We start from the raw sequence: 27,230 nt of genomic DNA on the forward strand, positions 1-27,230 counted from the left end.
AGCACACCATCTCTGCTGGCCAGGGCATGGATTCAGACAATCCTACTCTTAACTGAAGCCAGAAGTGCAGGCCCTATAAGATCACCTGCCCCAGAACTGCAGGGAGCTCATATGTCTCTACACCTGCCTACCAGGTCCCAACCAGCAAAGACAAAGAGGATCAGGGAAGTGAAGATAACCAAGACTTCCATGTGGTTCATGTGGTCCCCCTTAATCTCTGCAAAGCCCCCATGGTCTTCCACAGGTCCATGGAGAGGCCCTGTCATCTTAGCTCTGGGAATCACCCCAAAGAAGGACAATGTCTTGAGCTTTCCCAGGACTTCTTATAACTAACCTTCCCAGATCCATCATTCCCCAAATCTTGGGTGCCTTCTCTGCCAGTTACCATGCCAGATGCAAGGGGCATAATGAGTAAGGAGCGACTTTCAGGTTAGGAGTATGACAGCTGTAGATTCAAGTCCAGGCTCCGTTCTTCATCAGTCCTATGCCCTATTCCTCTGAGCCTCAGCCTTGTATAGAGGGAGAAGTCACAGTCCCTCATAGGCCCTGCCTCCCAAGCATTGAGTGCTGGTTGTATTTATTTCCAGAATTGGCAGCCAAACCCTGGCCCACGACAACTCAGGATGCTAGGACCCCCATTCCACCATGGAGAATGGGCAACAACCGTAGAGTGGAGAAAAAGCAGGGTTCCAGGGCTTCATCACTGAGCTCAAAGATTGGCTTTGCAGTCTCTCACATGCAGCTTCCACCTGGGATTAGCCCCAAGGTCCCTTACCTGGTCTTGGGCTTCCAGGATTACCAGCATACCCTCAAACTGTACTCCCTGCAGCTGCTGGCTGTGTTCTGGGCAAGGATCATTTTCCCAGGTTCCTTCTTAGCTGTAGGGCAGGCAGCCAAAGGACTTACTGTGTCTGCAGGAGATGCGGGCCTGGGACAGTGATCTGGCAGGTGCCTAAGAGCCCCAGGGTTCACCCTCCCTTGTGCTCCATTCCTGAAACTTTAAAATGTCAGGGCTCTTTGGGAATCTGGATCCTCTGCCCAGATCTGCCTGTCTTTTAGTTCAGAACGAGTCCCAACCTCCTGTACCTTCACAGCCCCACCCCACAAGAAAGCAACAAAACCATCTTGGTGAACACATTTACTTAATATGGGGGGTGGGGTATTGCTGTCTCTGTCAGTGTGTATGGGGTGGTAGGGAGACAACCAGAGGGACTTCTGCCCTGGAGTAAGAGGCTGTTCTGGACCCAGGCTGGGGGTGGGTGGGGAGCAGACTGATGGGACAGGGCAAGTATGTAAAGGGTGGAGGGTAGGTGAAGCTCTGCACACATCCTTGGGACCACAGTCCAGGCCCACCCAGTCACCAAAGCAAGAACCGAATAAATAAAGTGCAACCGTGGGGTTGGGAGAGAGGGAGAGGGAGGGCACCGGGCGCACCCACGCCCACAGCCCACATTCAGTGCTGCCAGGTCCAGCCCACCTCCTGGCCAGACCCTCTTGTCCAATCCCCCCATGTCTGTCCCTCCATGAGCCAGGCAGAGCCCCTGTTCAGCTACTGGAGGTAGCGATAAGCTTTAAAGCAGTGGTTGCCAGCATCGGCCACCACCACGTGTCCATCTGAGGTCAGTGCCAGGCCCTGGGGGCCATACAGTGGCTCTGCAGACGTGTTGATGTAGGACAGGAAGGAACCAGAGCTGTCGAATACCTGGAGAGTGAGTGGACAATGGAAAGAGAGGTGAGATCAGGCAGGTGGGAGGCATTTCCAGGGAGAGGGGGAGGGGTGCACAGAGCACAGCAGGTAGCCTCACCACCCAGCCATCCCGAAGCCTCACCTGGATGCGACTGTTGCCCCAGTCAGCCACGATGATGTTCCCGTTGGAGTCCACTGCTACTCCCGTGGGGGCGTTGAACTGCCCATTGCCCTCGCCATGGGAGCCAAACTTGAAGAGGAACTCACCGTCGGCACTGTACACCTGGCAGGGGAAAGGGCTGGGGGCTGGGGAAGTGGCCTCAGGCAGAGGGCAGGGCCTTAGAGGGGGCAGGGTCAAGCCCCAGGGCTGAGGACCCCCAGATCTGTAGCTCCAGCCCAGTTCTTCCCAGGCTTCACAGCCATGCTTACCACTGCCTACTGACTATCTCCAGGTAGTGTCCCTCGGACAGATCAAATCCAACAGCTCAACTTCCCCCGTGCTCTCTTTCTCAGTCATTCTCAACTCCACCTTCTCCCCTGCTTGATAACCAGGGAATTCACACAACCTGCTGATTCGATCTCAAATCTGCACCCCACTGTATATATTGCCACTGCAGTGGTCCTCAACATTTCCCATCTCGATTACTACAGAAGACCAATCTCCCTGACACTAGTCTCACCACAGCCAGAGTAATCTTTCTAAGATACAGGTCTGCGGGGCCCTGCAGCCTGCAGGACTTCAGTGACTCCCCACAGTTCTTGGGAAGAGAACAAGCCCCTTCACAGGCACATGAGACTCATTGGCACTTGAACCACTCCCCTCTTTAAACTCAGTCTGAACTACCTGTGGTTTCTCAAACACACGGAAGTGTTCCTCCCGCCAGTTCTTGGCTCCTCCTGTCTCCTTTGCCTGAAGTCCTCTCCTCCTCCTCTCCCTTCTGGTGAATTCCCCTGCTGCTTTAGGGGGTTCTCCATCACACCTGAATCAAATGCTTCTGCTATGCCCTCACACAGTTCCCTGCACTTCCCTACCACACAACTGTAACAAAATAACACACTGTGATATGCTACTTCACTTCTTCCCTGCTAGACCATTACTAAGAAGATAGACAGCGTATCTGCCTTGTTCATCACTGTATCCCCTGCTTCCAGCATAGTGCCTGGGACAAAGCAGCCATGCCATAAATGTTTATTGTTCAAATGAATGATCTTAAGGTGGTAGCAGGGAGGTGAGGCAGAGAGGGGTCTTGTCAAAGAGGAAAGATGTTGGGACAGTGGTCATAGAAGGCAGGAGGACACTGACCTTCACCGAATGGTTATGGAAATCCGTCACTACAATTTCATTCTTGTTGTTCACAGCCACAAAATGGGGCCCTGAAAATACAAAGTGGTTTCTAAGGCAGTGAGCTGGGATACGGAGTGGGTTGGAGAAGAGTATCCAGGATGACAAAGTTAGGCTATTAGAAGAGGGTTGGGGCCTCAGAGGCTGACAGGTGCCTCTGGGATGATGGTACTAGGGTACAGTAAAGGGACGGGGGTCCTCTAAGGCCAAAGTATAGGAGGAGGGGTGGTTAAATCTGGGGTAACCAGGATAGCTCTCTGGGGCTGGCATATCAGAATAGATCTATGAATTGTTCCCTAATACCTGCAAAGTGACGGTCGGTGGCCCCGCGGCCCCCAAAACGGCCAACCAGCTTCCCATTGGGTTGGAAGGTAAAGACGCAGCAAGACTTGTTGTCGACCACAATGATATGTCCGTTCCGGTCTACAGCCACGCCTTTGGGGCCCATGAGGCGGCCAGCTCCAATCTTGGTCTGGAGGAAGGGAATACCATTAGGTGCTTTATCCTGCCTTGTGGGAAGAGTAGTCCCAGCCTGACAATAAAGGAGAAGCTTGGGCTGGGGATGGACCATCCCAGGCCCTAACCACCATGCTCACCTCAGCTGGCCACCACTAGTGCAGAACACCAAGACCGTAGGCCTCTTACCTTGAATTTGCCCTCAGGGGAGAAGATGCTGACCCAGCGGTTGTCATAGTCTGCCACAATAATGTCTCCATTGGTGTCCACTGCCACACCTGTGGGGCGCTGCAGCTGCCCAGGTGAGCGCCCTCGGACCCCAAAGCGGAATTTGAACTGGCCTTCATTGGAGAAAACCTGGAGCAGAGGAGCAAGGGAAGGAGCGGGGAGGAGGGGAGAGACTGTGGGCACAGAGGGAAGGGAGCAAGATCCTGAGGGAGGAGACCCCCCCCAATCATTCAGCCATTCAACAAGCACTTACTGACACCATGCTGAGGGGTATAGAGAAGAATAAGACATAGCTGCAGACCTGAGGTGACATGCAGCACAGGCATGATGAGAGAGACTCTAGGAACATGATGTGACGGGGGAGGGTGGATGGCCAGGAAAGGCCCTGAGAAAGGACTATCTGGTTTCATGACCTAATAAGGATGCCAAGAGACAAACCATGCTGGCCAGGACAGGAAGAGGAAAGGCATTTTAAGTAGAGTGAACAGTATGTAAAAGGCACAGTGTCCAGGATAGGCACTGGTTGCCCAGGGTGGCTGGACTGCAGGGAGCACTCCCATGAATAGCAGAAGTAGGGTTTTATCCTGGGCGTAGTGAGGATTTACTGAACATTTCTGGGCAGGGGAGTGATAAGATGAGATTCACTTTTGTGGTATAACAAGAAATATACTTGGGCTTTGTCCCCAGTGCCTGGTGCAGAGCTCCTCAAACCCTTGGAATTTTCTGATTAATAAGAGTGTCTTTTGTCATTCACAAGGAGCCCCTTTTGAGCTTATGCTAATGGGGTGACTTAGGATGGGGCCCCTACACAGCTTCAGGATGGGGCTGGTCACCAGAAAGACCAAATCATTAAAGGGTTGGAACTTTCAGCCCTATCTACCAACCTCTGGGAAGAAGAGGGGAAGGCAGAGGTTTGATGTGCTCCCAGGTTGGTGCTGGGAGGGTGGCACGCCCCAGTTCTACAGGGACCAGAGTTTCCACACTAGAGACTCTTCTAGACCTCCCCATATGTACTTCTCCATCTGGCTGTTCATCTTTATCCTTTACAGTAAGCTGATAGACATAATTAAATGTTCCTTTGAATTCTATGAGGCACTATAGCAAATTAATTAAACCTAAAGAGGGGGTCGTATGACCCTCCAATTTATATCTGGTCAGTCAGAAGCATAAGTAACAACTTGGACTTGAGACTGGCATCTGACATGGAGACTGTCTTATGGGAAGTGATACTATCTCTAGGTAGACAGAGTCAAAATCAGTTAAATTTGTAGGACACCTGGTCAGTGTCCACTGAGAGCTGCTTGCTGGTGTTGGAAAAAACACATGGGAGCTTTTAAGAAACAGTACTCTGGCTGCAGGGAGGAGTCCAAACTGGGCACTAGCTGGGCAGTCAGAGGTGTTGCACTGGTCCAGGTGAAAAGGGATGATAGCTTGTTGCAGGGCACTTGCTGGAGCAAAGATGGACTCAAGAGACATGGGAGGAAGACAATAAGACTTGGTAGTGGACAAGAAAGGGTGGGGTGGAGAACGAGGATGAGTATATCCAGGCTAAGAGGCTGGCAATGTAACCTTCTCCTAGACAGAGTGAACCTTCCAACCTTTCCCCCACTTTTACCTCCTCCCTTAGATGCCCAACATGCTCAGGTCTCCCCATCCTAAGAGTACCTCCTTTAAAGTCCCTTTAAAGCTCCTTCCCTCCACAGCCAAACCTTCTTGTTTCTCCTTCACAGCCAAAACCACTCACTATACAAGCCTCACATGCTTTGCTCTGTTACATGCTCTAGGGACACAAGATGAGTCAGAGCCAGGAGCAGCCTTGGGGAACTCAAGTTCTGGGTCTTGCCCTGCTCTTCCATCTAGACCTGTTCCTTCCTTACTGGACTAGGCCCCCTGCCCCATCCCCACCTCTTAGACCTGAAGGGATGTTTGAACTGGTCACACCAGGCAACTTCAACTCCTCCTGATGTGGACTTCCAGCATGCCCTCAGCTGGCCGGTCAGCCCAATGGTTGGAGTCTGCCCTGGTCCCCTGTGGCAGGCCAGCACTAGCCATCATGAGAGGCAGGCACCCTGAGCAGAAGAGCTGATATCAGAGGGACTAAAAGGACCTGACAGATTAGCAGTGAGGCTGGGTGACCGGCCCCCACCCACCTTTCCCACCAGTTTGAGCAGCTCAGGTTCCAGCTCAACACTGAGGCTTCGTGGTGGCGGGCGGTGGGGTGTCTAGCTCCTCCCTTCCGCTCTTATCCCACCTCTGACACATGGTCAACTCCTATTCATCTTGTGATTCTCAGAAATTTCCAGGTCACTTCCTCAGAGAAGTGTTTCAGGACCAACTCCAGGCCCTGGACCAATACACACAGGTAAAGGCAGGCCTCCACAACCTACACTTCATAGTTTTCCTGTGAACGACGGTCACTCCTGCAACTAACTGCTGAGTACCCTTATCTCCTAAGGAGGTAAGCCTCAGGTGAGACAGGGACTGGCTGCCTTTGCCGCTGCATTTGCACTCCTGGCACAGCAACGGGCACATGGAAGGCAGTCAATAAACGCATGAATTCCTCAGCTCGAGCTCACACAGAGCTGGGCCTCTCCTCTCAGCTGCTGCACAGCCATCTCACGCTCCCCATGTGCAGATGGGAACTCACCAACTGATAGTTCAGCCTCCTCCTGAATGGCAGCACCCGCGACCCATTGCCCCAGGTCCTGCCATTCTTGATCCCCTCTTCTCCCTTGACATCTGAAAGCTCACCAAAACCTGCCATATTTGCTTTCTTAACATTCCTAATCCGCTGGTGCCTTAGTTTGGTCCCTGAGCTATACCATGGTTGCCCTTAGTAACTTCAGGATCTGAGTCTAGTGGGGTGGGGGGGAGCAGAGAGACTAAAAAAATAAGACAACTAACCAGTGACTCTGATAAAGAATGAAAACTGCTACAGAAAAGGCTGAGGAAACTCAGAGAAGAATGTGATTAATATTCTGCCTGAAGAAAATGAGGAAGTTTCCACAGAAGAGCTGATAAAAATTTTTTATAAAGACTATTTTTTAAAAGACTAAGACTATTACACAAGGATGTAATATATACAAATCAAATTTTTCATTCAAAAATCACAAAATGTTTTTTCTCTCCTGTCAGCTGATGCTGATTCGGCAAAACAAAGGGATCTACTTCAGCTGTCACCATAGACAGTCCAAAGGAGGAAAAGTTCACAAGGCTATCAAACCTCATGAATGGGGAGGGGAGGCAACATCTATCTGGGAGCCTGAAAGACCCCAAAATAAAGGAAGCAGAAACTCAGCTCTGGAATCCAAGAGCCCACCTCCTAGCAATTATGAAATTAGGAGGCAGGTGGGGTAGGAGCGAGAAGGAAGGCTGCTGTAGGAGCAGCAGGTATCTGGAGAGGAGAGGGGGCCCCCCAAGGCCCTCCCTCTCAATTCCCCAGTCCCTCTTCAGGGAGACAAAGCAGCATACATCTTTGCGTGCATGTGAGCACCCGTGTGTGCACACCAGGGACAATTTCCCAAATCTCAGCCTTTTGGACCAAAAGCCATCCCTGGCATAAGGAGGAGAAAAGGAGTTGGAAGGTGGAGGGTGGGACTGAGTAGGGCCTCGGCACCACCCCCTCCCACCCGATCCCTCCCTCACTGTCTAAGCTGGACTGAAATGTTTCCATGTGCTGCCCTGCACCTCTCCATTCCTCTGCCCTTAGGAATAGGGGAGGAGTAAAAGCAGGCTGGACAGGACCAGGAATATGGCCATGGAAGAGTTCCTGGCACCTTCAGCCTGCTAACATGGAAAGCAGGGGGTGGGAGCAGCTGACATTGAGGTGACAGACCTGTGGCAGGGGTACTCAGATAGGGTCAGGAAGAATTTTAAATTTATAGGTGTTGTAAAGCAAGGATCTTCAAAAGATTTTTTGCCTCCCGATAAAATGTTTTCAAGAACTGAAGTGCACGAGAGTTAGAAACAATCCAGAACAGGATAAAATCAAAATTCCACAGCATCCTCTCCGAAACTGTTTACAATGTGACCTCAGCTACTCAGCTCCTAATAGTAATCTATGTCCAGCTGTCTGGGATACTTCCAGCTCCCTTAACAACCCCCTCCAGCACTCTTCTACCTTCTGGCTTTTGTTTACAGTCTCCACCTGGACAATGATATTTTTAACAATACCTAATATTAGAAGGTTCACCAGGTGTCAGACACTGTGCATTAAGTCATTTTAATGCTCCCAGCAACTCCATGAGGTATTCTTTTCCTAATTTTACACGAGTTAACTGAAGCTCAGAGAGATCACGTGACTTGTCAGTAAGTGGCAGAGTTGGGATTCAAGCCCAGGTGTCCAGTTTCAGAGCCTGAGCTTTGAACTGCTGCTGTACTGTCTCCGAAGCCAGTGTCTGTCACTAGCCTCTGGGCTCAATACAAGGAAAAGAGAGAGAAAAGCATGCTTCCTGGCTTTAAGGAGCTCAAAGTGCAGTGAGGCCATGTCCACTTGTGTTGTGCAGCAGATGCTTTCATCGGGTATGTGAGGGACTGGGAGCACCAGGGACAGGACTACCTGTGAGGCTGCACTATAGTTTAGCGTCTAGAAAACACCTCTTTTCACAAGTTACCCCCATCTGACTGTCTAGCCAACCATATGTTTGCAGAGACCAGCAGAGACAAGATACACTGGAGCCAGGCTGGTACAATGAAAGGAAAGCAGGGAGCCTGCATCCAGACCACATGGGGACAGGGCAGAAAGGAAGCCCCTCATGTGAAGGATCAAACAGAGAGAAGTGTATGAAGAATGAACCAGATCTTTGGGGTCCATGAGCTTGTGTAGCCTGAGGCCCAGCCTGGGAGGTAGAGGCTGCAAGCATAGTAAAACCCGTGCCTAACCACTGAAGGGGCGGCACGATAGTGTTGCGACCAGTGGGAGTGGATAGCAAGTGGAGGGTGGGGGGTGGGGGCTGGTGAGGGATCGTGCTATGATTCACTGCTCTTAAAGTACTGGTACTATCTTCAAGGGCTGGTTCATCTTTCAAGAGGTGACCAGTACACTGTTTTTTCAGGAGGCTGTAGTTTGAGGACCTTTACTAGCATCACGGGAGAAGAGGAAAGGCGCTTACCTGGATACATTGGTTGTTACTGTCTGCTACCACTATCCGGCCGCTGCTAGCTGCCGACACTCCCTGTAAATTGGTGAATTCGCCCTTCTCTCTTCCTCGGCTGCCTGTGGGGAAGGCAGGGAGGGAAAACAAAACAGTTCGCTGAGGTCATTTAGAGTCACCTTCCCAATCCGCCCTGCCCAATATCCTGAGCCCAACCCATCTGGCTCCGCCCTCAGCCTTCTGTACCAACACGGAAGACAAGCTCGTCCTCAATGGGGTTGTCCTTCCGTTTGCCGCCCGTGCTGTACATGGAGCTGGGCCGACGCACGGCCTTCTGGCGCACGTGGCTGCCTGGGCCGCCGGGGGACTTGACGCGGCGCTTGACGTCGTCTGGGGAAGGTGGCAAGTCCCCAGGACGCAGGGCACGCACGCGGAAGGGGCTGCCGCGCACCGGTTGTCCGTAGAGCAGCACTGAGAGGAGCAGCTCGCCTTCGGCGCGCGCGGTGTACACTAGCTCGTATGTGCCGTTCTTGTGGTCCACCACCGGCACAGGAAGGCGCGTGCCGTCGGGGCCGGTGATCTCTGCGCGCAGCTCGGCGCTGCCTGTGCGCACCAGCCTCCCATCCTTGTCTTTGGTAGTGACGGTGAGCGAGGCGGGCTGGCCCACCAGCGCCTGGCGCAGGCCCTCGCCCGTTGCCACCGTCTCGTGTGCAGTAGCGCTCGTGGTGAGCAGCGCGCCAAGATTGAGCACCGACCGCCGCAGCCCGTCGACCTCGAGGACTAGTTCCAGCTGTGCGTTCTCGTGTGGCCGCTCCGGGAAGGCCTGGGCCGCCAACGCCGCCAGACGCTCTCGCATGTGCTTGCGCACTAGCAACACCTCCGGAGCCGAGCCCAGGCGCAGTGCCTGCTCAGCAAAGCTGCAGCTGCTGCCGATGTGTTCTTGACCCTGGCGCAGTGTGTCTAACTGGGTCTGCAACACCTGAGGAGGGGTTGGGGGAGGGTTGGGTGCGCACACTGGCACCGAAAGGGTCTCTGTGATTCCTCATGACCTTACAGTACTATAGCATGAAAGAAATGCAAGAGGGTGAGTATGGACAAGGAACACAGATACCGCGGTACCTATGGAGCCAGGTCAGGGGGCAGAAAGTATAGTATGGGGGAAGGGGTGCCCAGGTATGGAAAGCATGGTGGCAGTAAGGCCATCTCACAACGGATGGTGGTAGGGAAGGGTGAACAGACGCACCTTCTGCTTGGCCCCACAGATGGCCTCCAGGTCGCTAACCAGAGCCTGCTTGCGCTGCTGTAGTGCTTGCTCCAAGTCCTCGAAGGCTGCGCTGATCTGGGCTAGGGCCTCTGCTTTGCGTTCCTGCAGCTGCTGGCTGATGCCCCCCACTAAGGCGATAGCTGCGGACAGCTGTGGCAGTCTAGGGAGGGGAAACATCTCTTAACCAGGGTTGCCTGAGGATGGCTTCACCAAACCATTCCTTCTCAGGGCAGAATCTACTGTGTTGTCCAGGAGATCCCCTCCCCAACACCTCCCTGCCCTCCAGAACAGTTTTATTTCTAGCATCCCCAGCGTCCCGCAGCCCAGATTTCCCCCCCTCCCCCGCTCCTACCGGCCGCGCACCGCCTCGAGCTGGCGCTGCAGGGCCGCCTTGTGCTGCTCCACCACATCTCGCAGCAGCACGGTGCCATGCTCCCGGTGCTCCCCGGCGCGGCACTCGCCACACATGGCAGTTTCGCAGGCCTCACAGTAAAACTCCATCGTCTGGCGGCAAAAGCGCTCCAGTCAAGCAATGGCTAGACACCAAACTGCTTTGCCTCCTCCCCTCCTGCTCTGCCCTTCTTGCCCTTCACCTTCCAGGTGCGTTCCCTACCTGGATCACTTATCCAGAGAGACACCCTCTCACCCACAGCCACTTGGCCCCTCCCACAACCGCTCCTCACCCTCCACCCCAAGTCCTGGCCTCACTGGGCCTGCTTGGGCCCACCTTGCCTTCATGGTTGGGGCAGGAGAGGGGGCGGCCAGCCACTGCGCTGAGGGGGTGGGGGTCCTCCGGGTCGTGGGCCCCATCAGGTGCCTGCTGCATCGCCTCCATGAGGCTGCTGATGAAGAAGTTGTTCTGCAGTGCTGAGACACCCTGCTCGGGGAGGATGGATGTCTGCCGACACACCGGACATGACAGCGTCAGGCTCTGGGCAGGTATGTAGTTCTGGAGGCATCTGGCCAGGGAGGAGGGGGAGTCAAAGAAAGGAGGAGTGGGCAAAATCAGTGCACCCCTCCTCGTGCCTTCCAGGAATGCCAATTCTCCTCACAGATATATACTTCATTCTGTAATCTATCTGATTAGCACACATGTCTTATTCTGCCAACAGGTGTGAAAGGCCTCACCTTTCACTACTGAGTAAAACACAACCCTGATCTCTCTCAGAAGAGCAGACAGATCTGCATTCCTCACACTGCACAAATACAGGCTCACCTTTCACAGGTGTTTACAAACCATTCTCATAGAAAATGTGCAACTAGCCCCTCCTCCCATTAACTCATTAAACATTTACTGACTGCCTACTCTTGCCAAATCTGGGCCAAGCTCTGGCGATAAGTAAATAAACCACAGTACCCATCTCTAAAATATTTCCAAGTTGATAGAGGAAAAAAAGTCACAGTAAGAGTTTATAGAAGTAAATAGTATAATGGTAAGGGCATGGAAACTCACAGCCAACTCGCAGCCTGGAATTCAGCTGCTGGGTTCAACTCCTAGGTCGGTCATCTATGAGACCCCTGCTAAATGACATACCTTTTATGAGCCAAGGATCCTTCCTTTGTAAAATGGAGGCAGCACAGACTTCACAGGGTATTGGAGGGAGGAGTAAATGTGAATTGCTCACATGCCAACTCACAGCACTATATATTGTAGGGTATTAGTATTATTTATTATTAACATAAAGAATACTGTACATGCAATAATAAGGAAATGTGTAGAAGGGGAATCTGGCCCTGGGAGGGGTTGCTGTGGACAGAAAAGCCAGAAAAAGCATCAGAGGATTTAAGCTAAATCGTCCTGGATAAGTCAATGTTAGCCTAACGAAAGAAAAGTACAGGGAGAAGAGGAAGGGTGTTCCAGACCCAGAAGGTGGCCAGAAACTGCATCATGTAAGTAAGGAAGCAGTGTGAGGTGGCTGGAGATCGAGTTTGAGGCAAGAAACGGTAAAAGAAGTCCGGAGAGAGAAGCATAGAAGGTCACATGGGCCACATTAGGAGGTTAGAAATTATCCCAGGGACTCCTGGGTGGTTCAGTTGGTTAAGCATCTGCCTTCAGCTCAGGTCATGATCCCAGCATCCAGTTATTCTGGGATTGATCCCTGCTTTGGGCTGCCTGCTCAGAGGGGAGTCTGCTTTTCCCCTTCCCTCTGCCTCTGCCCCTTCCCCTGCTCATGCATACTCTCTATCTCTCGCTCTAATAAGTAAAATATTAAAAAAAAAAGAAAAAAAGAGAAAATATCCCAATAGCAATAGGGAACACCAGGAGCATGGTACAGCCAGGTTTATGTTCTATTATCTTCATTGCCTCCGAGAAGGATGAATGTGAATGTGATGAGACAGCACACAGCATCATCATCATCGTCACTGTCATCCAGTTACTGTTTATTAAGTACTATGTGACAGGTCCTGTGCTTTATGCTTTATGTTTATGTTAATGGACTCAAAAAGGGAAAGCTGTCCAAGGTAACAAAGCCAGTGAGCACTGGAGTCTGGATTCAAATCCAAGGCAAAACATGTGCTTAGCCAAGATACTCTTGCAATAGTCTTGTAAGAGATCTTGCAGTAGATGAGAAAAACCCGGAATTAGGCAGTAGCAATGTAGACTATGAGCTGGAACAAATTTGAGAAGTATTTAAGAAGTACAGCAGTAGGAGGTGTTAGGTCTGAGAAGATATAGGGAGTGAAAGATGAGTCTTGGTTGACTCCCAGATTCCTAGCTTAGATGACTGAGTGGATGGTGCTGACAGTCACTAAGATGAAAAACACAGAAAGAGGAGTGGCTTATAAAGGCATTCAGCTTTGACCTGGCTAAGTTTATTGGAACAGTGGTACATCCAAGTAGTAGGGGCCCAGGAGACAGCTGGGGAAAAGGCAAGGAGAGATGGGGATGGCATTGACATCGAGGTAGCTTCTGTAGCCACAGGAGAGGATGAGATCAGCCCAAAAGGCGTGTTCAGTGAGAAAAGCAGGATAGAGCAAATATGGAATGAGAGCAAAGAGGAACCAGCAGAGAGGTAGGAGGAGAGACACTGACAAGACAGTAAAGTGGGTAGTGCGTTTCTAGAAGGAGGGAAGGATCAGTGATCAGTGTCAAAGTGGCTGAGGAGTCAGGGAAGGTAAGGACTGGAAAGAGGCTCCCTGAATTTGGCCAATGTGAGAGTACTTTTGTTGGTAAGGAAAACTGGGGGCAGGGGATAGGGAGTACCAGGAAAAGGAAAGCTTGACTGCTGCTGGTTGAAAACTGAATGAGAGGATGGGAGTTTGAGACAAAAGGGGCTTGAGGGACTGCATGGCAGCTATCAAGGAACAAGGAGCCTTGGGCATGTTTATCAGTTGCACAGCCAGGAGAGAAGGAGACATAGAACCAAGAAGAAGCATGGGCAGGGCTCTGGGAGGGGGTAATGGCTCCGAATGGCCTGAGGAGGAGAAGTGGACCCCATTCTCTGAGTGGGGGAAGGGGAAAGGGAGAACACAGGGGTGAAGTTACAGAAGATCCCTCGGTTGCTTCAGGCAAGATCAGCTGCTAAGAGTGAAGGAGGGGTTCAGGAGACTGGTGAGGGCTGGGATTAGTCACTGAAGGGAGGAGGAGAGGAAGCTTTCTAGAAACACACAGCCCCTGGCTGTGTTTGGAGACCACGAATCTATGGAGGGAAGATCTGCATGGTGCACACTTTCCTATATCCCCAGTCTCTTAATGTTCTCTACACCTCTGGATCTGCATTAATTAATTTTTATTTATTTAACAAACACTATGTGCCAGGCACAATTCTAAGTGCTTCACAAATATTAACTTATTTGTGACCTAGTTTTTCCAGCAGTTGTCTCAAGTAGAAAGTGGTTTCGTCTCATACTCCACATTCCTTAGGTCCAGAAGGTGGGGTTGAGTCTTCCCCACCCACCCTGCAGCTGGAACATTTCTGTTCTTCTTGAGCTCTTTGGAAGCTCATGCCTTCTGTCTATACCACTCTCCTGTTACTATCTTCAGTTGCTATCATGGCTGCTGAAGTGGCTGAAGACTTTCTTCTGACTCACTCTCTTCTGTTACTGCTGACCCCCAACACTGTCCCTCCCTCACCATATACATACACTCTTGCCATCACTCTCAGGGGCTCTGACATCTACGAGGTGATCCATCCAGCATCAGGATCTCAATTCCTTGACCTCCTCAAACCCAGTGATCTCTTCCTCCACTTCACCTCAGCTGTCCCTTCTCATGCTCTCCAGACCTCCCATTTCTCATTGCCAGTCACTGCATCAACCCCGAAATCTGAATTTCAACCATTAAAATCTGTCCCCCTGCAGTTCTGCCCAGCTCACTGAATCTAGGGTTTCCCCAGCAAAATACCTGCGAACTCATCAAGACCTCATTCCTACATGTTCAGCACACCTGGCTTCCACTACCTTCCTAACTGGTTTCCTCTTTCCATTCTTGCTCCTCTGTAATCCATTCTCCAACACAGCAGCCAGAGGGAGCTTTAAAATCTAATTCATGTCACGTTAATCCCTTGACCAAAACAAAAACAAAAGCCCTCCTCCAATTGTTTTCCATTGCGTTTATAATAAAATCTAAACAGTTTTCTAAAACCACCAAGTTCCTCAATGAACTGTCCTGGCGCTTTTAGACTTTACTTCATTCTCCTCAGTCAGCCACATTCATTTCTTTTGATCTCTGAATGTGCCCAGATTACCCTTTCCTGAAGGCCTTGGCATGTGTTTTTCCCATTGCCTGGAACAATCTGCAAGTCTGCCTCCTCATCCTCAGGCCTCAGGTCAAATGTCACCTCCTCAGGGAAGCCTTCCCTGATGACTCTATGCAGAATAGCCCCTGGCCCAACCACCCCCACTCAATGCTTGCTTACTTCCTACAAAGCGCTTAGCACAGGCTGCAACTCTCCACTGCAGTTATTTGCTTGCTTACTGTCAGTCACCCCCCACTAAGGCATAAGCTCTTAGAGAGCAGGGACCAAGAGATAAATGAGTAGTAGTTAACAGGGAAGGCCCTGCAGTCAAAACTGGATTCAGACCTCAGCTGTCTACTTACTGTGGAGCCTCAGAAACAATTCTTACTCACTGACTCTGAAGCCTAGTTTACTTCCCTCTAAAATGGGGATAATAAAGTATCTATTGTGAGGATTAAGGGATTCAGCACATGTCTATCACTTAGCCAGACCCCGGCAAATAGTAAGCAATCAATACACTGTTGCTACTGGTATCATCATTTCTCCGGCACAGATTTTTTCCAGGACTGCTCAGTGATCTGGGCCTGAGGAGGAGGAGGTGCAGAGATGTTCAATTACAGTTGTGATCCTGGGTTGAGCATCTGCTGCAGGGGTTCAGAAAAGAGCAAAGACCCGAGGGAACTGTGGCATGGTCACACAGGTCACAGAGATGGTCAGCCATAGGGCCTGGCACGGTTAGGAAAGGATGGAGCTGGCAGCTGGGAGAAGGAGCAGTTGAGGTGGCGGGACGTCTAAACCTAGTCAAAGCTGGTATAGTGGTGCTGGGGTAATGGGATCCAGGAGTGGGATACCAGAGTTTATGACCACAGAAGCGATATTGTTCTGGATGATGGCAAGATCCAGCATCCGGAAGTGGTATGGAGGATGCTTCTGGAAAAACAGTTGAGAACCAAGAGGCCTAAATGAATAGTGAAATCACCCAGGTTGATGGAAGATCCTGGAAGAAGCCAGAAGGCTGGAACTGCTTACAGTTGATGACAGGGGGGAGAGCAGCAGAGCTGACATTTTAAAGAGCAGTGGGGCTGGAAAGGAAGTGTGTCCCCTTGGCAGAGGCAGCTTTCCATGAAGGCAGAAGGCAGCAGGAAGGCTTGGGTGGAGGCAATGGTGCGAAGACCCCAGGACCAGAGGCTTCCTGGGGCCGTCAGAGTAAAGGTAAAATTCTCTGACAGGTCTAAAAGCCCCCTGTGGTGTGGGCCTCACATGCCGCTCCAACTTCACCCCAACCATGTCAGTCACACTGCTCTGCTCCCATCTCACCAGGTTTCCTCCAGGCCCCCTTACCTGACACATTCCCTCAGGCCACATGCCTGTCCCATGTTCTTCCTTCTGCATAGAAGGCTCCTACCACTCCCTTCACTAGTTAAGTCACCAACTTCATTTAGTGCATACTCCAGGTCGCCCCTCAGGAAAACCTTCCCTCCTTCTCCGAACTGTGACAGACCTTAGCTAAACTCTCATAGCTTAGCACTTTATTTGCAGCCTTATAAAGGGGGTGATATTTATCTATAGTCTGGCTATATGATCATTTGATTACTATCTTTCCCCTTTAACTACACTGAAAGCTCTTTAAGAGCAAGTATGACATCTGTCTGCTTATCATACCCCATGCCTGGGATAGTCTGGCACATAGTAGATGCTCAATAAATAAATACTGGCTAAAAGCCTAAAGGTGGGAAGTAGCTGCCTTTCACTCAGTGCCTCAGGACAACCATGAAGACAAGCAGGGAAGGACAAACTGTCAATCATCCTCCCACTGCTGACAAACTCTTCAGGTGCTGCCACTCATGGATGACGTCTCTGTCTGATGTCTCTGGCAGTGTTGAAAGCTGCTTGAGGTTTGGGAAGGGGCAGGGACTGTGGTCCAGTGTTAGCAGCTTCTGGTCCTCTCATACATCCTTGCACCAAAAGTTCATCTCCAGCAGGTTGGGGTACATCTGCTGCCCTATGTGTGCCTACATTTCCCTCCCTCCTGCACTTTCACATGTGCCACCCCCATCTCAGGCGGGCCTGCAAGGACTTCATACCTCCCCCTCACACATACACACATACACACACCCCCTCACCTCTCACAAAAGGTATGCAGGCAAGGCAGAACCTTGGGGCATCGGTAGCGATCCAGGCAGATGCTGCACACCAGGAACTGCTTATCCATCGGCTGGACCTCTGGGCCAGGGCTGTCCTCCCTCTTCGCCATGGTGCCCACAGATGGTTCCCACCACTCACACCAGCCTGTGTACAGAGAGATGGTCAGCTCCAGGGAGGCCCACACTTCCTCTCCCCACCTGAGCCCCACCACTCAAATCCCCTGCAGAGAACCAACTCCATTTCTTCCCTGCCAGAGGTAGGATGGGCAGTGACCAGAAAGCAACAGGGTGAAGTAGGTGGACTGAGGGGCCTCTGAGCATGGTGCTCTGGTTAAAACCACAGATGTAGGCTTAGATGGGGTTTGAAACCCAGCTCAGCCTCTAACAAGGTATGTGACCTCAGACAATCCATATAACCTCTCTGAGCCTCAGTTTCAAACGGATGTTTTGAGAATCTGCAATAGTGTATGTTGAGTGCACAGTACAGAGATGCCCACTTTCAGTGACACACCCATCCTTCACTTCCTCTGCCCTCCCCAAATCCTCCTCCAGGAGACCCTCTTCCTGGAGGGTCTCCCCTAACTACCTGTGGCTCTTCTACTTATGCTCTCAGCACACCTGTCTGGGATCATATTCAATCAGAATTCTAGTCAGTATCAGGTCTGGCGGAGTCTGCCTCTGGAATATCTTCTCCCCTTTTCTCCAAGCACATAGCTACTGCCCTCAGTCAGGTTGCCACCAAGTCTCTCCTGCGATACAGCGGCAGCCACCTAATTGGTATCCTTGTCTCCTTGCTTGTGTCTCTCATCTAACCCCCTGGCAGCTGGACTGATGCTCCTAAAACACAGGTTCCACCTTGTCGCCTACCCCCTGTTAAAACCCTTCAGTGGTTCTCCACTGTCCAGAAGACAAAGTCCAGACTCCTCAGATTGGCCAACAAGGCTTAGCTTTGTCTGGCCCATACCTCCCTCTACTACCTCATGTCTCATTATTCTGTGATCAGTCACATTGGTTTCTCTTCAGTTCCTGGAAAACTTGTTCTCTTTTGCTTCTGGCAAGTCACATATTCTGTTCTCTTTGCCTGAGATCTTCTTCCAAGTCCCCATTTACCTGCTGGCTCCCACTCATCTTTTAGGTCCCCACATAAATGTTACTTCCTCCAGAAGGTCCTCTCTGATTTCCTGAAGTCTGGGTTAGGTATTCCACTTTTAGGTCCCTCCATACTCTGTATTTCCTCTATTCTAGCCTGGATATGCTATACTGTAATTTTCTCGTTACTTCTCTTCTTCCTTCACTGCAGGCAGAGTTTTTTTTTTTTTTTTTTTTTTTTTTTTTTTTTTTTTTTAACAGAGAGAGAGATAACAAGCAGGCAGAGAGGCAGGTAGAGGGAGGGGGGAAGCAGGTTCCCCGCCGAGCAGAGAGCCAGAGGCAGGGCTCGATCCCAGGACCCTGGGATCGTGACCTGAGCCAAAGGCAGAGGCTTAACCCACTGAGCCACCCAGGTGCCCTGAAGGCAGAGTTCTTAAAGGCAGGCATTATATCTTATTTTTTAATTCCTAACACTCAGCATGGAGCCTGACATAAGGATTGATCCGTATTTATTGAATTGATTCCATAATTCAAAAAATATTTAATTGTCTCCTTTGTGCAGGTGATGGGGATAGAGTGATAAACAAAACAGATATGGTTACTGTCCTTGTGGTGGGGAGTGGTAACATATATTTTATTTTATTGTTTATTTTTTAAAAGATTTATTTATCTTAGAGAGAGAGTATGTGTACCAGCAGGAGGGACAGAGGCAGAGGGAGAGAGAGAACCCAAGCAGACTCCATTCTGAGTAAGGAGCCAGATGTGGGGCCCGATCCCACGACCATGAGATCATGACCTGAGCTAAAACCAAGTGTCAGACACTTAACTGACTATGCCACCCAGGTGTCCCGACGTATATTTTAAAAGCAAATAAACAAATACGTACTTAGACATTGTGGGGGAGGAGAGTGCTAAAAAGAAGAAAGGCTCCTATGAGAAACAACACTTTTTTGTTTGGGTGATCAGAGAGGACCTCTCCAACCAGGTAACTTTTAAGTTGAGCTCTGAAGAATGGAAGGAAAATGGTAGAGATGAGGGTGGGGGCATCAAGGAGTGAGGTGGGGGAAATCATTCTGGGCTGAAGGAACAGCGGGAATGGAAGTTCTTAGGCAGAAGGCTCACTGAGAACTTGAAAGGACCATGCGGTCAGTGCAAAGTGAATAAAAGGCAAGAGGTGAGTCTGGGAAGGTAGGATGAAACGAGTCACCAAGAACCTTGATGTTCAATATTGGGACTTTATACTAATTGGGGGTGGGAGGATGGCATGGTGTAATTTACAAAAAAAAAAATAAAAATAAATTAAAAAGCTCCTCTGGTAGCTATGGGGATTAGGTGGAACCAGAGTGGAGGCAGGGAGACCAGTTAGGAAGCTGCCTCAGTTCTTCCTGTCAGATGATGCTGGGTATTAGCAGAGATATAGGCAAAAGGGTAGACTTATTTGAAAAATATTCATGAGGTTGAATCAAAAAGACATCATGATGGATTGGGTGTGAAAAGAAAAAGGGAATGCCGATCATGAATGACTCCCAGGTTCCCACTTGAGCACGTGGTGGGCCATGCCCAGAGACCATGAAAGGTGAGGAACTGATGTGGGGCATTCTGTTTTCAGCAAGCAAAGTTTGAGGCGCTGTATGATATCCAGGTGGAGATGTCAAGTAAGAAATAGAATATAAGCTGGGTAGAACAGAATCTGGCTGGCTACCGATTTGGAAGCATTGGCACATTAATGGCATTAAAGCAATGAGAATGGATGAGTCTACCTAGGGACACAGAGTGCAGGGCAAAGGAGAACCCAAAGGAGTGGAAGAAAACCAGGAGTCCATGGACCCAAATAAATCCAAGGAAGAGAGTGATTCAAGAAATAAGGGATGATGGAGGCAAATGAAGACGGGAAAGCCCACCAGGTCTGGCTGTGGTGGCCCAGCAGGGGCAGCAGCGGGGCTGTAGGGGCTGAGTGATGAATGGAGACGAAGACACTAACAATATTGGCTGTAGACAGCTCATGAGAGAAATGTGGCCATGAAGGGAGGCAGAAAGACAGCTGGACTCCTTCAAAGCACGCCATGGCTAGAATCTGGTAACCACTATCTGTGCCCAGCTAGATGCACCATAGGCTCTGTAAAGACAATGAGTGAGTGAATGAACAAACAAACGTGTGGGGGCCAGTCCAGAACCTTCTCCAGGTTTGGGGAGGAGCAGAAGAAGAGCTGAACTGCGTATGTCTTATGTTTGTGTAAGGGTGGGCATGAGTAGAAATAGGATAGGAATGGCATCCCTGAGAGCATCCTCTCCTGATGCAAGTACTGGCATTCTGAGGTTCTCCAGGTAGACCTAACAGCAGAACAACACAGCAGGAGGAGGACAGACTGAGGGTTGGTGGAAGGAACAGGAGGCTGGAGCTAAGCGGAGGCTCTATCTGGTGAAGGGGAGGGCTTGGGAGGAAGAGTAGGAGTGGTCTACTGGGCCCTGCTGGGGCAGCTGGATACCAGGCTCCGCCTCACTCCAAACCCAAGGGGCTCTCCCAGCTTGTCACACAGGGGCGGGGACTGGGCTACATCCAAGGACGGACAGCTCCTCCCTCCCTTCCCCTTCCTGCTTCAGTTCCCCACCCAGTCTTGCTGGGCATGCAATCGCAGAGGCCATCCCCCAGCCTGAATCACTAAGATTCCCTTCTTCTCTTGGGCTCCTACTCCCACCTTTCCATCCCATCATGTCCTGGAGATCTGGCCCCAAGGTCCTATAGGTGATGGTTTAGGTGGACTGATTTTCACAGAGCAAATTTGGAGGATCTTGAACTCAGGACTGAGAGTTCACCCTCATTCCTCAGGCTGCCTACTGTCATCCCTACATCCCTTATTCCACCCATTTTTTATGGCTTAGTTCTAAAGGCACCTCATTTCCACATACAGCATTCACTCAACACCACTGCTAGAACGGGGAATACAAGGATAAATAGTCTCAGTGCAGCCTCCATGGGCTGTACACTCTTAAGAGATTACTACAAGGCAATGTGGAAGGGTCTGTGGGGGAAGCATGGGTTGCTACAGAAGCAGAGAGGTCACCTAACCTAGAGCTGGGTCAGGGGAGAGGGGTTACTGAAGGTTGGGGGTCAAGAGAGTTCTCCTGAAGAAAGTGTCATTTACGCTGAGAGCTCCAGGATGAGGAAGAGTTACAGAGCATGGTACTTTCTACTTCAGGAGCCTGAATCACACACTGACAGAAGAGGGCTAAGAAATGAAATGGAATGATAGGCAGGAGCTAGATCACACAATGTTTTGTTGGCCTTATTAAGGAGTTTAGACTTACTCTTCCCTGTTTGGGGAGTAAGCCTTTATTCAAAGAGCAAGGGAAACTTTGGGGTGGGGGGCTGGAGGGTGGGAGGGTTGCAGGGGTAGAGAGGGTTAAAGTATGAAGTGATAGAGCCACAAGAGTCACTTTTTGACTGCTGTGTGAAAAGTAGTTTAAAAGGGTCACCAGGGGAAAGGTGAGACTGCATGATATTCCACAGGAGGGGTGATGGTGGCCTTGACTAGGGGAGTAGCAAAGGGGAGGTAGAGAGAAGTAGATTTCATAGAGCAGAATCAACAGAACTTGATGACTGGTTGGTGGAATGTGAAGAATAGAGAAGAAAGAATTGGAGATGACTCCTTGTGTTCTGGCTTGGAAGAGGAGCAGCTGGATGAAGGGATGAAAAGTTCAGTGTTTTCATGAGATAAATCTGAGTTGCCTATGGAGCATGTGAATGGAGAGGTCCGGCTGCCAACGGGAAAGGTAGGCCAGAGCCTGGGAAAGAGGTCAGCCTGGAGACAGGGATTTGGGAGTCACTGGTGTAGAGATGGTGCCTAGAGCCATGGAATTGGCTGACATGACCCAGGCAGCGTAAGGAAAGAAGGGAGAGCCTGTGACTGTGCCCTGAGGAACCTCAAAATTTAAGGGAGAGGCCCAGGAAACAAAGCTTGCTTGCAAATAAATTGAAAAGGTGTGGCTTGAGAGGCAGGAGAAACCGGGAAGGAGAAATATTGTCAAGACCAAGGGAGAAAAAGTTTCATGAATAAGGGAACAACCTTCATTGTGAAATGCTGCAGAGAGGCCCTAGGATCTAAAGCAGAAGAAAGCTGTCTTTAACTTTAGGGAGCATGGTTTCCAGAGACTGGAGGAGAGGAAGCCAGATCCAGAGGGCTGAGAAGGAAGTTGATTGTGAGCAAATGAAGAAAGTCAGTGCTGACTCCATTAGATCCTTGACATCTGCAAAGGGTATGTTTCAAGGCTTTTCAGTTTCTCCAAATTCTCACACAGCATCCAGTTTCCTCCAAGACTTCCTCCTACAACCTCATGAGAGTCCCAGGACACATGATTTACACAGCTGTGGCTAGAGGTAGGTGACCAAGGCATTGTTAGAAAATGATGCAAGAGGTCAGTATGGCTCACTTACTTCTTAAAATGACTCAGTCCTGTACACTAACCCCCAAGTGTATTTGATCATTTGAGACCTCAGCAAAATGACAATGACTGCAGGTTACAGTTTCAGGGGTTTCTCTGGAACAGAAAAATCCCTGGAGGAGGAAAAGTCCTGAATGCCAAGGAATACTTTAAGTCAGATTGACTAGGAAGGAAAGTGATGAAATTCACAGTGCTTTCTCCCCCACCACTGCCAGAGTGAGCAAGTGGATGAACCGTCCAATCAGCTGATTAGCCTAGCAAACAATCAGACTGCCCTGGGCATACTCTGGACCAGGCTCTTCACCTGGGAACTGGAGACACAAAGCAGAGACAGATGTACACCATGCCCCTCACAAGTTCTCAGACTAGTGTGGGAAAGAGACATGGAAATATACAACCATAATGTGTTGTCATGATACTGACATATTCAAACTGTTGCGGCTGAAAAAAGAAGGAAATCTCTAACTCTAAAGGTGGTGGAGGAGAATAAAGGGGGCTTCCAGAGGAAGGGATATATGAGCTGAGTCTTGCAGGAGCCTGACAGGTACATTGGGAAAACAGTGAGTAAAGGAACAGAAGCATGAAAAAATTAAGAAACATGGACCAGTTGGGGCAAGAGAGCAAGACTCAAAAGGGCAGAGGTTGTACTAGGTGTGTTCATGGTTCACTTGCTAGGGGTTCTCCACCTGCCCATTCCTTCAATGTCTAATTCCCCAGGGATTTGGTCAAGGGCCTCTTCTCTTAGTTTCATACTCTGCCTGGGAAATCTCATCATCTCCCACGGTTTCAGTTACCATCCACTTGACTTGCAAAGCCTTATCTCCTTTGCAGAAAACTTTTTTGAACACCAGGGCCGTCTATCCAACCATATCTTGGACATCTCTACATGGATGATGCACAGAGATTAGTCTAAAACTGATTTCATCTTCCCTTAACCTACTCTTTCTGCTGGTATTTCTCCTCTCAATAAAACATACCACTACCTACCTGGCCACGTGAGCCAGAACCCTGTGAATCTTCTCAATTCTTTTTGTTCTTTTACCTTTCAGATACTAGCTATGACTATATTCTTGATTCTGCCTCTAAAATGTAACCAAGTAAAAGGTCACGAGATTTAGGAAATAGCCTTGACTCTGTCACTAATCTCACTACTGCAAGGTAAGACTCTGGGCAAGTTCCTACTCCATCCCCTTACTTATATATTTGGATTGGAGGGGGGGTCTTTTTGTTCCCCAAATCTGTGATTCCCAAGGTTCTCTTTCCAGCCAAAGGTCCCTACAGACTGTATTATGTGCCATGATTAAATCCCACCTTGGGGATTTGATTGCTGGTTTCCACATTAAGACTAGGTGTGTTAGAGGATGGTTGTAGTTGCCCCTCACCTCCCTTCCAAAACAAATGTTTGCTAAGTTTAGGGCACCCATGACACTCTCTTTGGGCACCCTCTACTCTAGCCATATGGTTTTGCTCTGTTTTTCTGAACATGGACTGTGGGCCTTTGCTTAAGCTCTTCTCTCAGCAAGAATGCCATTGTCCCCTAAGTGGCTGAGGCAGCACCTGGCACACAGAGGGTGCTCGGTATATGTTGGTGACAGGAGAGCCATGTTTAAATCACTGCAGTTCCCTCTCACCAGACAGAGAGGCAAAAGCAGAGTCAATAACAAGACAAGTAAACAAAGTTCCAAGGAAAAAGACATCCACTTAACATAAAAAAGCTCTTCTACAGCATAAGGTAGTTAAGTGCTCTGTCACTGGAGGCATGCAAGCCAAGAGAGGCAGGGCACCTGTCAGGCCTGCAGCTCTGATTCCAATTCTGCAGCAAATCAGAGCCCTACTTAGGGGATGAATGGGCACTGGTGAGCTGGACAGACAAACAGGGAAAGACCCGTGAAAAAGACCTCTGCACCCACTCCAACCTCGCAGATCTCATCTTCCTACTGGAGCTAGTTGTGGGTTTATGCTGTCCACATCAGAGACCCCCACACCAGGAACAAGCCCAGGACCTGCCTTCAGTCAGACCGACCTCCCTGGGGTGCAGCCTGCCCCCCCAACCTGCAACCATCTGTCCCTGCAGGTTTGCAGCCCAGGGTCTGAAGCCAAGTCCAGAAGGGAGGAGGCTAGAACCAGGGAGGGGCCTGGGGTCCTCCAGGCGGGGCCCAGGCTGAAGGGGAATCAAAGGGGTCCTTTCCTACAACAAGCAGCCCCCGGGTGAGGCTTCCTGTCCAGAGAGCAGCGCCAGAGGAGGAAAAGAGTGTCCCCCACCCGCGCTGGTGGGCTTCTGGGTGCCTAAGGAGGATGAAGGGGGTGGGGGAGCCAGGGGTGGAAGTATCTGCACCAGGGAGAAAGGAACCCCTCAGACGAGCTGGGCCACAAGATTGCAGAGTCCCATTCAGCAACCCCACCCGCCACACCACCAACACCCTCGGCCGAAGCGTTCGACACCCTCCACCAACATACACAAGCCCCCAAACCTCGAGCTCCTCCAAGGAACCATCACCCATCCACCCGCGCCTCCCCCCTCAAACATGGACCTCACGTGAGCAGCCACAGCCCGAAGAATCCCCCCACTGCTCTCACGGACACGGACACGCCTCACGTGGACAGAGACAGACAGAGCTTTCGAAAAGCATCTGTGCCCCCACCCACAGACACTCGGACAGACACACCGCCGTTCGGACTTGGACCCGGAGCCAGGCAGACAGGGATACAAACGCACCCCTGGGGGCCGCCCGTCGCACTCACCGCGGCGGAGCAGGATGGGAGGACCAAGGCCCAGACTGCGGCCACTCGGAGCGGCCCGCGGCGCTGCCCCCACTGCCAGCGCCCGTCCGCCCGGCCCTGCCCGCGGCGCCGCCCCACGTCCCGCGCCTCCGCCTGTCCCCGCGCCGGCGCCGCCGCCGGACCCGCCGCACAGGCCGGAGGGAGGGGCCGGGGCGGGGCTGCGGACCAGCCGGGGGAGGGGGTGGCTCGGGTGCTGAAGACCCACCCACGCCCCGCCCGCCGCGGCGGAGGCCCCGCCCGCCTCCACCCCACCCTCCCGGCTCCCCCAACCCCCTCGAGGATCAAGCGGGAGCTGCCTCCGCCGGCGGGCTGGGAAGCCGCGTGAACCGGATCCCGGATCCTAATCCCTGCCAGCGGCTTCTGGCTCCCAAAGCCAGGGGCTCTGGGGCAGGACTGCGTAGTAGGTTTCAGGGACTGGGCTGAGGCTCCGTCACGATAACGCAACTGGGCAGCAGAGATTTCGGACTCTGGAAGCCGGTCCGGGCCCTCCAGGAGGTGCACTTCCCGTCTTTCTTGGGGCGCACCTTTGAAATAAGCTAGCGTGATCTCTACTGTGCAGGGGCACACAGGGATAGTTGTACCTCGGCACGGATCCTTGGGCGGCGGAAGGGTAGTACCCAGAGCGCTAGAAGGGGCGGACGGCGTGAAAGGTTGGGGGACTGGATTTGGCTGTGTATGCCTGACTCTCCCCCAGGAGCCCCCTCGCCAGATTATGGTTCAGACCATCCAGCGATTCCCTTCCACACTCCAAAAACCAGAGCAATTCCGAATCATAGCATTGTGGAAAAGCAGCCCCAGTGGTAAATTATAATAACAGTTAACAGGGACTGAGTGCTTATTATGTGCCAGAAACATAACGAATCACTTTACATATATTGTCTCCTTCAGTACTTATAATCTTAATAGGTATCTTCTTTTATTAGCTGTGTTTTACAGGGGAAGAAACTGAGGGCCCTTGGCTCCTCAGACATTAACCTTCATCAGCTAACTCAGCCAGAAAGTGGTGTGTAACCAGGGTTTGAGCTCTGCTTTAGAGCCTGCCTCCAGTTACCCGCAGATTCAGTACCTTTCATGTTGGAAGTCCCCAGTGACCCACAAAGTGGGGGGTTATATGTGAAGCACCCAACCTGGTAATCAAGCTCTGGTCAGATGGCTGCAGGCTGACCCAAACCGAGAAAGGCTGCCTGGGAGCTGTAGAATCAGTGGCACAGAGCAAAATCAGGCTGCACGGATCTCAGTGCTCTAAGAACCTGCTGAGTGGGCTGTCCTCTTCCTCCAACCCTCCAAAGGTAGTGCAGAATGCTGAAAAATTCTGGAGCTCTCCTTGGTTGAGGAGCACAGAAGTGGTGACACCTGGGCGCTGACTGAATTGAAGTGCTGGGGGAGAATTCTTGCCTCAAACAGGGTTGATATGGGCTCAACACCTGCGTGCACCCTCACCCTTTCATCTACCTGATGAGTTCTGGTGGCCAGTACACCTGGGTGCACCCTCACCCTTTCATCCACCTGATGAGTTCTGGTGGCCAGTACACCTGGGTGCACCCTCACCCTTTCATCCGCCTGATGGGTTCTGGTGACCAGTGCTGGTGAATGAGCCTCAGGGTTCTTGCTTGCTTTCCGGTCTGGGGCCAGGGTTACTAGACTACCCAATGTGAGGGGTCCAGGGTCTGTATACGGTCTCAAGCCTCATGAGGACTACTTCCCTCAATTTTAGATTTCTCTCATGTCATCAAATATGTGCTTGAAAAAGCTTTACAGCTCCCTTTCTCCTAAAAGCAAAAGTCCCTAATCATAAGCCTGAAGAGGCCCAGTGTGACCTCCTCACTGCCTCACCTCTGTTGTCCTTCTCTAGCCTTTCCCCTTCCACTTTTCATTCCAAACTGAATTCCTCCCAAGCCCTATCAGGGCCTTCTCATATGCTGGCCTCTCTGCTTAGACTGCTCTCTCCCTGTTCTTTGCCTGTGTCTACTTGCCCTTCAGGTCTTAGTTTTCAAGGTGACAGCCCATACGCACTCCAGTCTCTGCTA

General features: G+C 51.0%; 1 protein-coding gene across 3 annotated transcripts; it reads right to left on the reverse strand.

The window, feature by feature from the left end:
• Positions 1–1,123: 1,123 nt before the first annotated feature.
• Positions 1,124–25,320, reverse strand: TRIM3 (tripartite motif containing 3). 3 transcript variants are annotated; one of them, XM_082682907.1, is made up of 12 exons: positions 25,165–25,320; positions 16,873–17,038; positions 10,798–11,029; positions 10,423–10,574; positions 10,050–10,230; positions 9,053–9,785; positions 8,825–8,928; positions 3,675–3,842; positions 3,333–3,501; positions 2,991–3,061; positions 1,830–1,970; positions 1,124–1,702 (listed from the first exon to the last, which is right to left on the reverse strand). In XM_082682907.1, exons 2-12 carry the CDS (start codon positions 17,001–17,003, stop codon positions 1,550–1,552), a joined length of 2,235 nt encoding a protein of 744 aa, XP_082539033.1. In that variant the 5' UTR covers positions 17,004–17,038; positions 25,165–25,320; the 3' UTR covers positions 1,124–1,549. The 3 variants fall into 3 exon arrangements, with proteins under 3 accessions (XP_082539033.1, XP_082539032.1, XP_082539031.1); XM_082682906.1 differs by having other exon boundaries at positions 10,803–11,029; positions 25,165–25,298; XM_082682905.1 differs by having other exon boundaries at positions 25,139–25,279.
• Between the last annotated feature and the right edge of the window lie 1,910 nt (positions 25,321–27,230).

The sequence above is a fragment of the Mustela nivalis genome (genome assembly GCF_964662115.1).
Source record: "Mustela nivalis genome assembly, chromosome: 9".
Lineage (NCBI taxonomy): Eukaryota > Metazoa > Chordata > Mammalia > Carnivora > Mustelidae > Mustela > Mustela nivalis.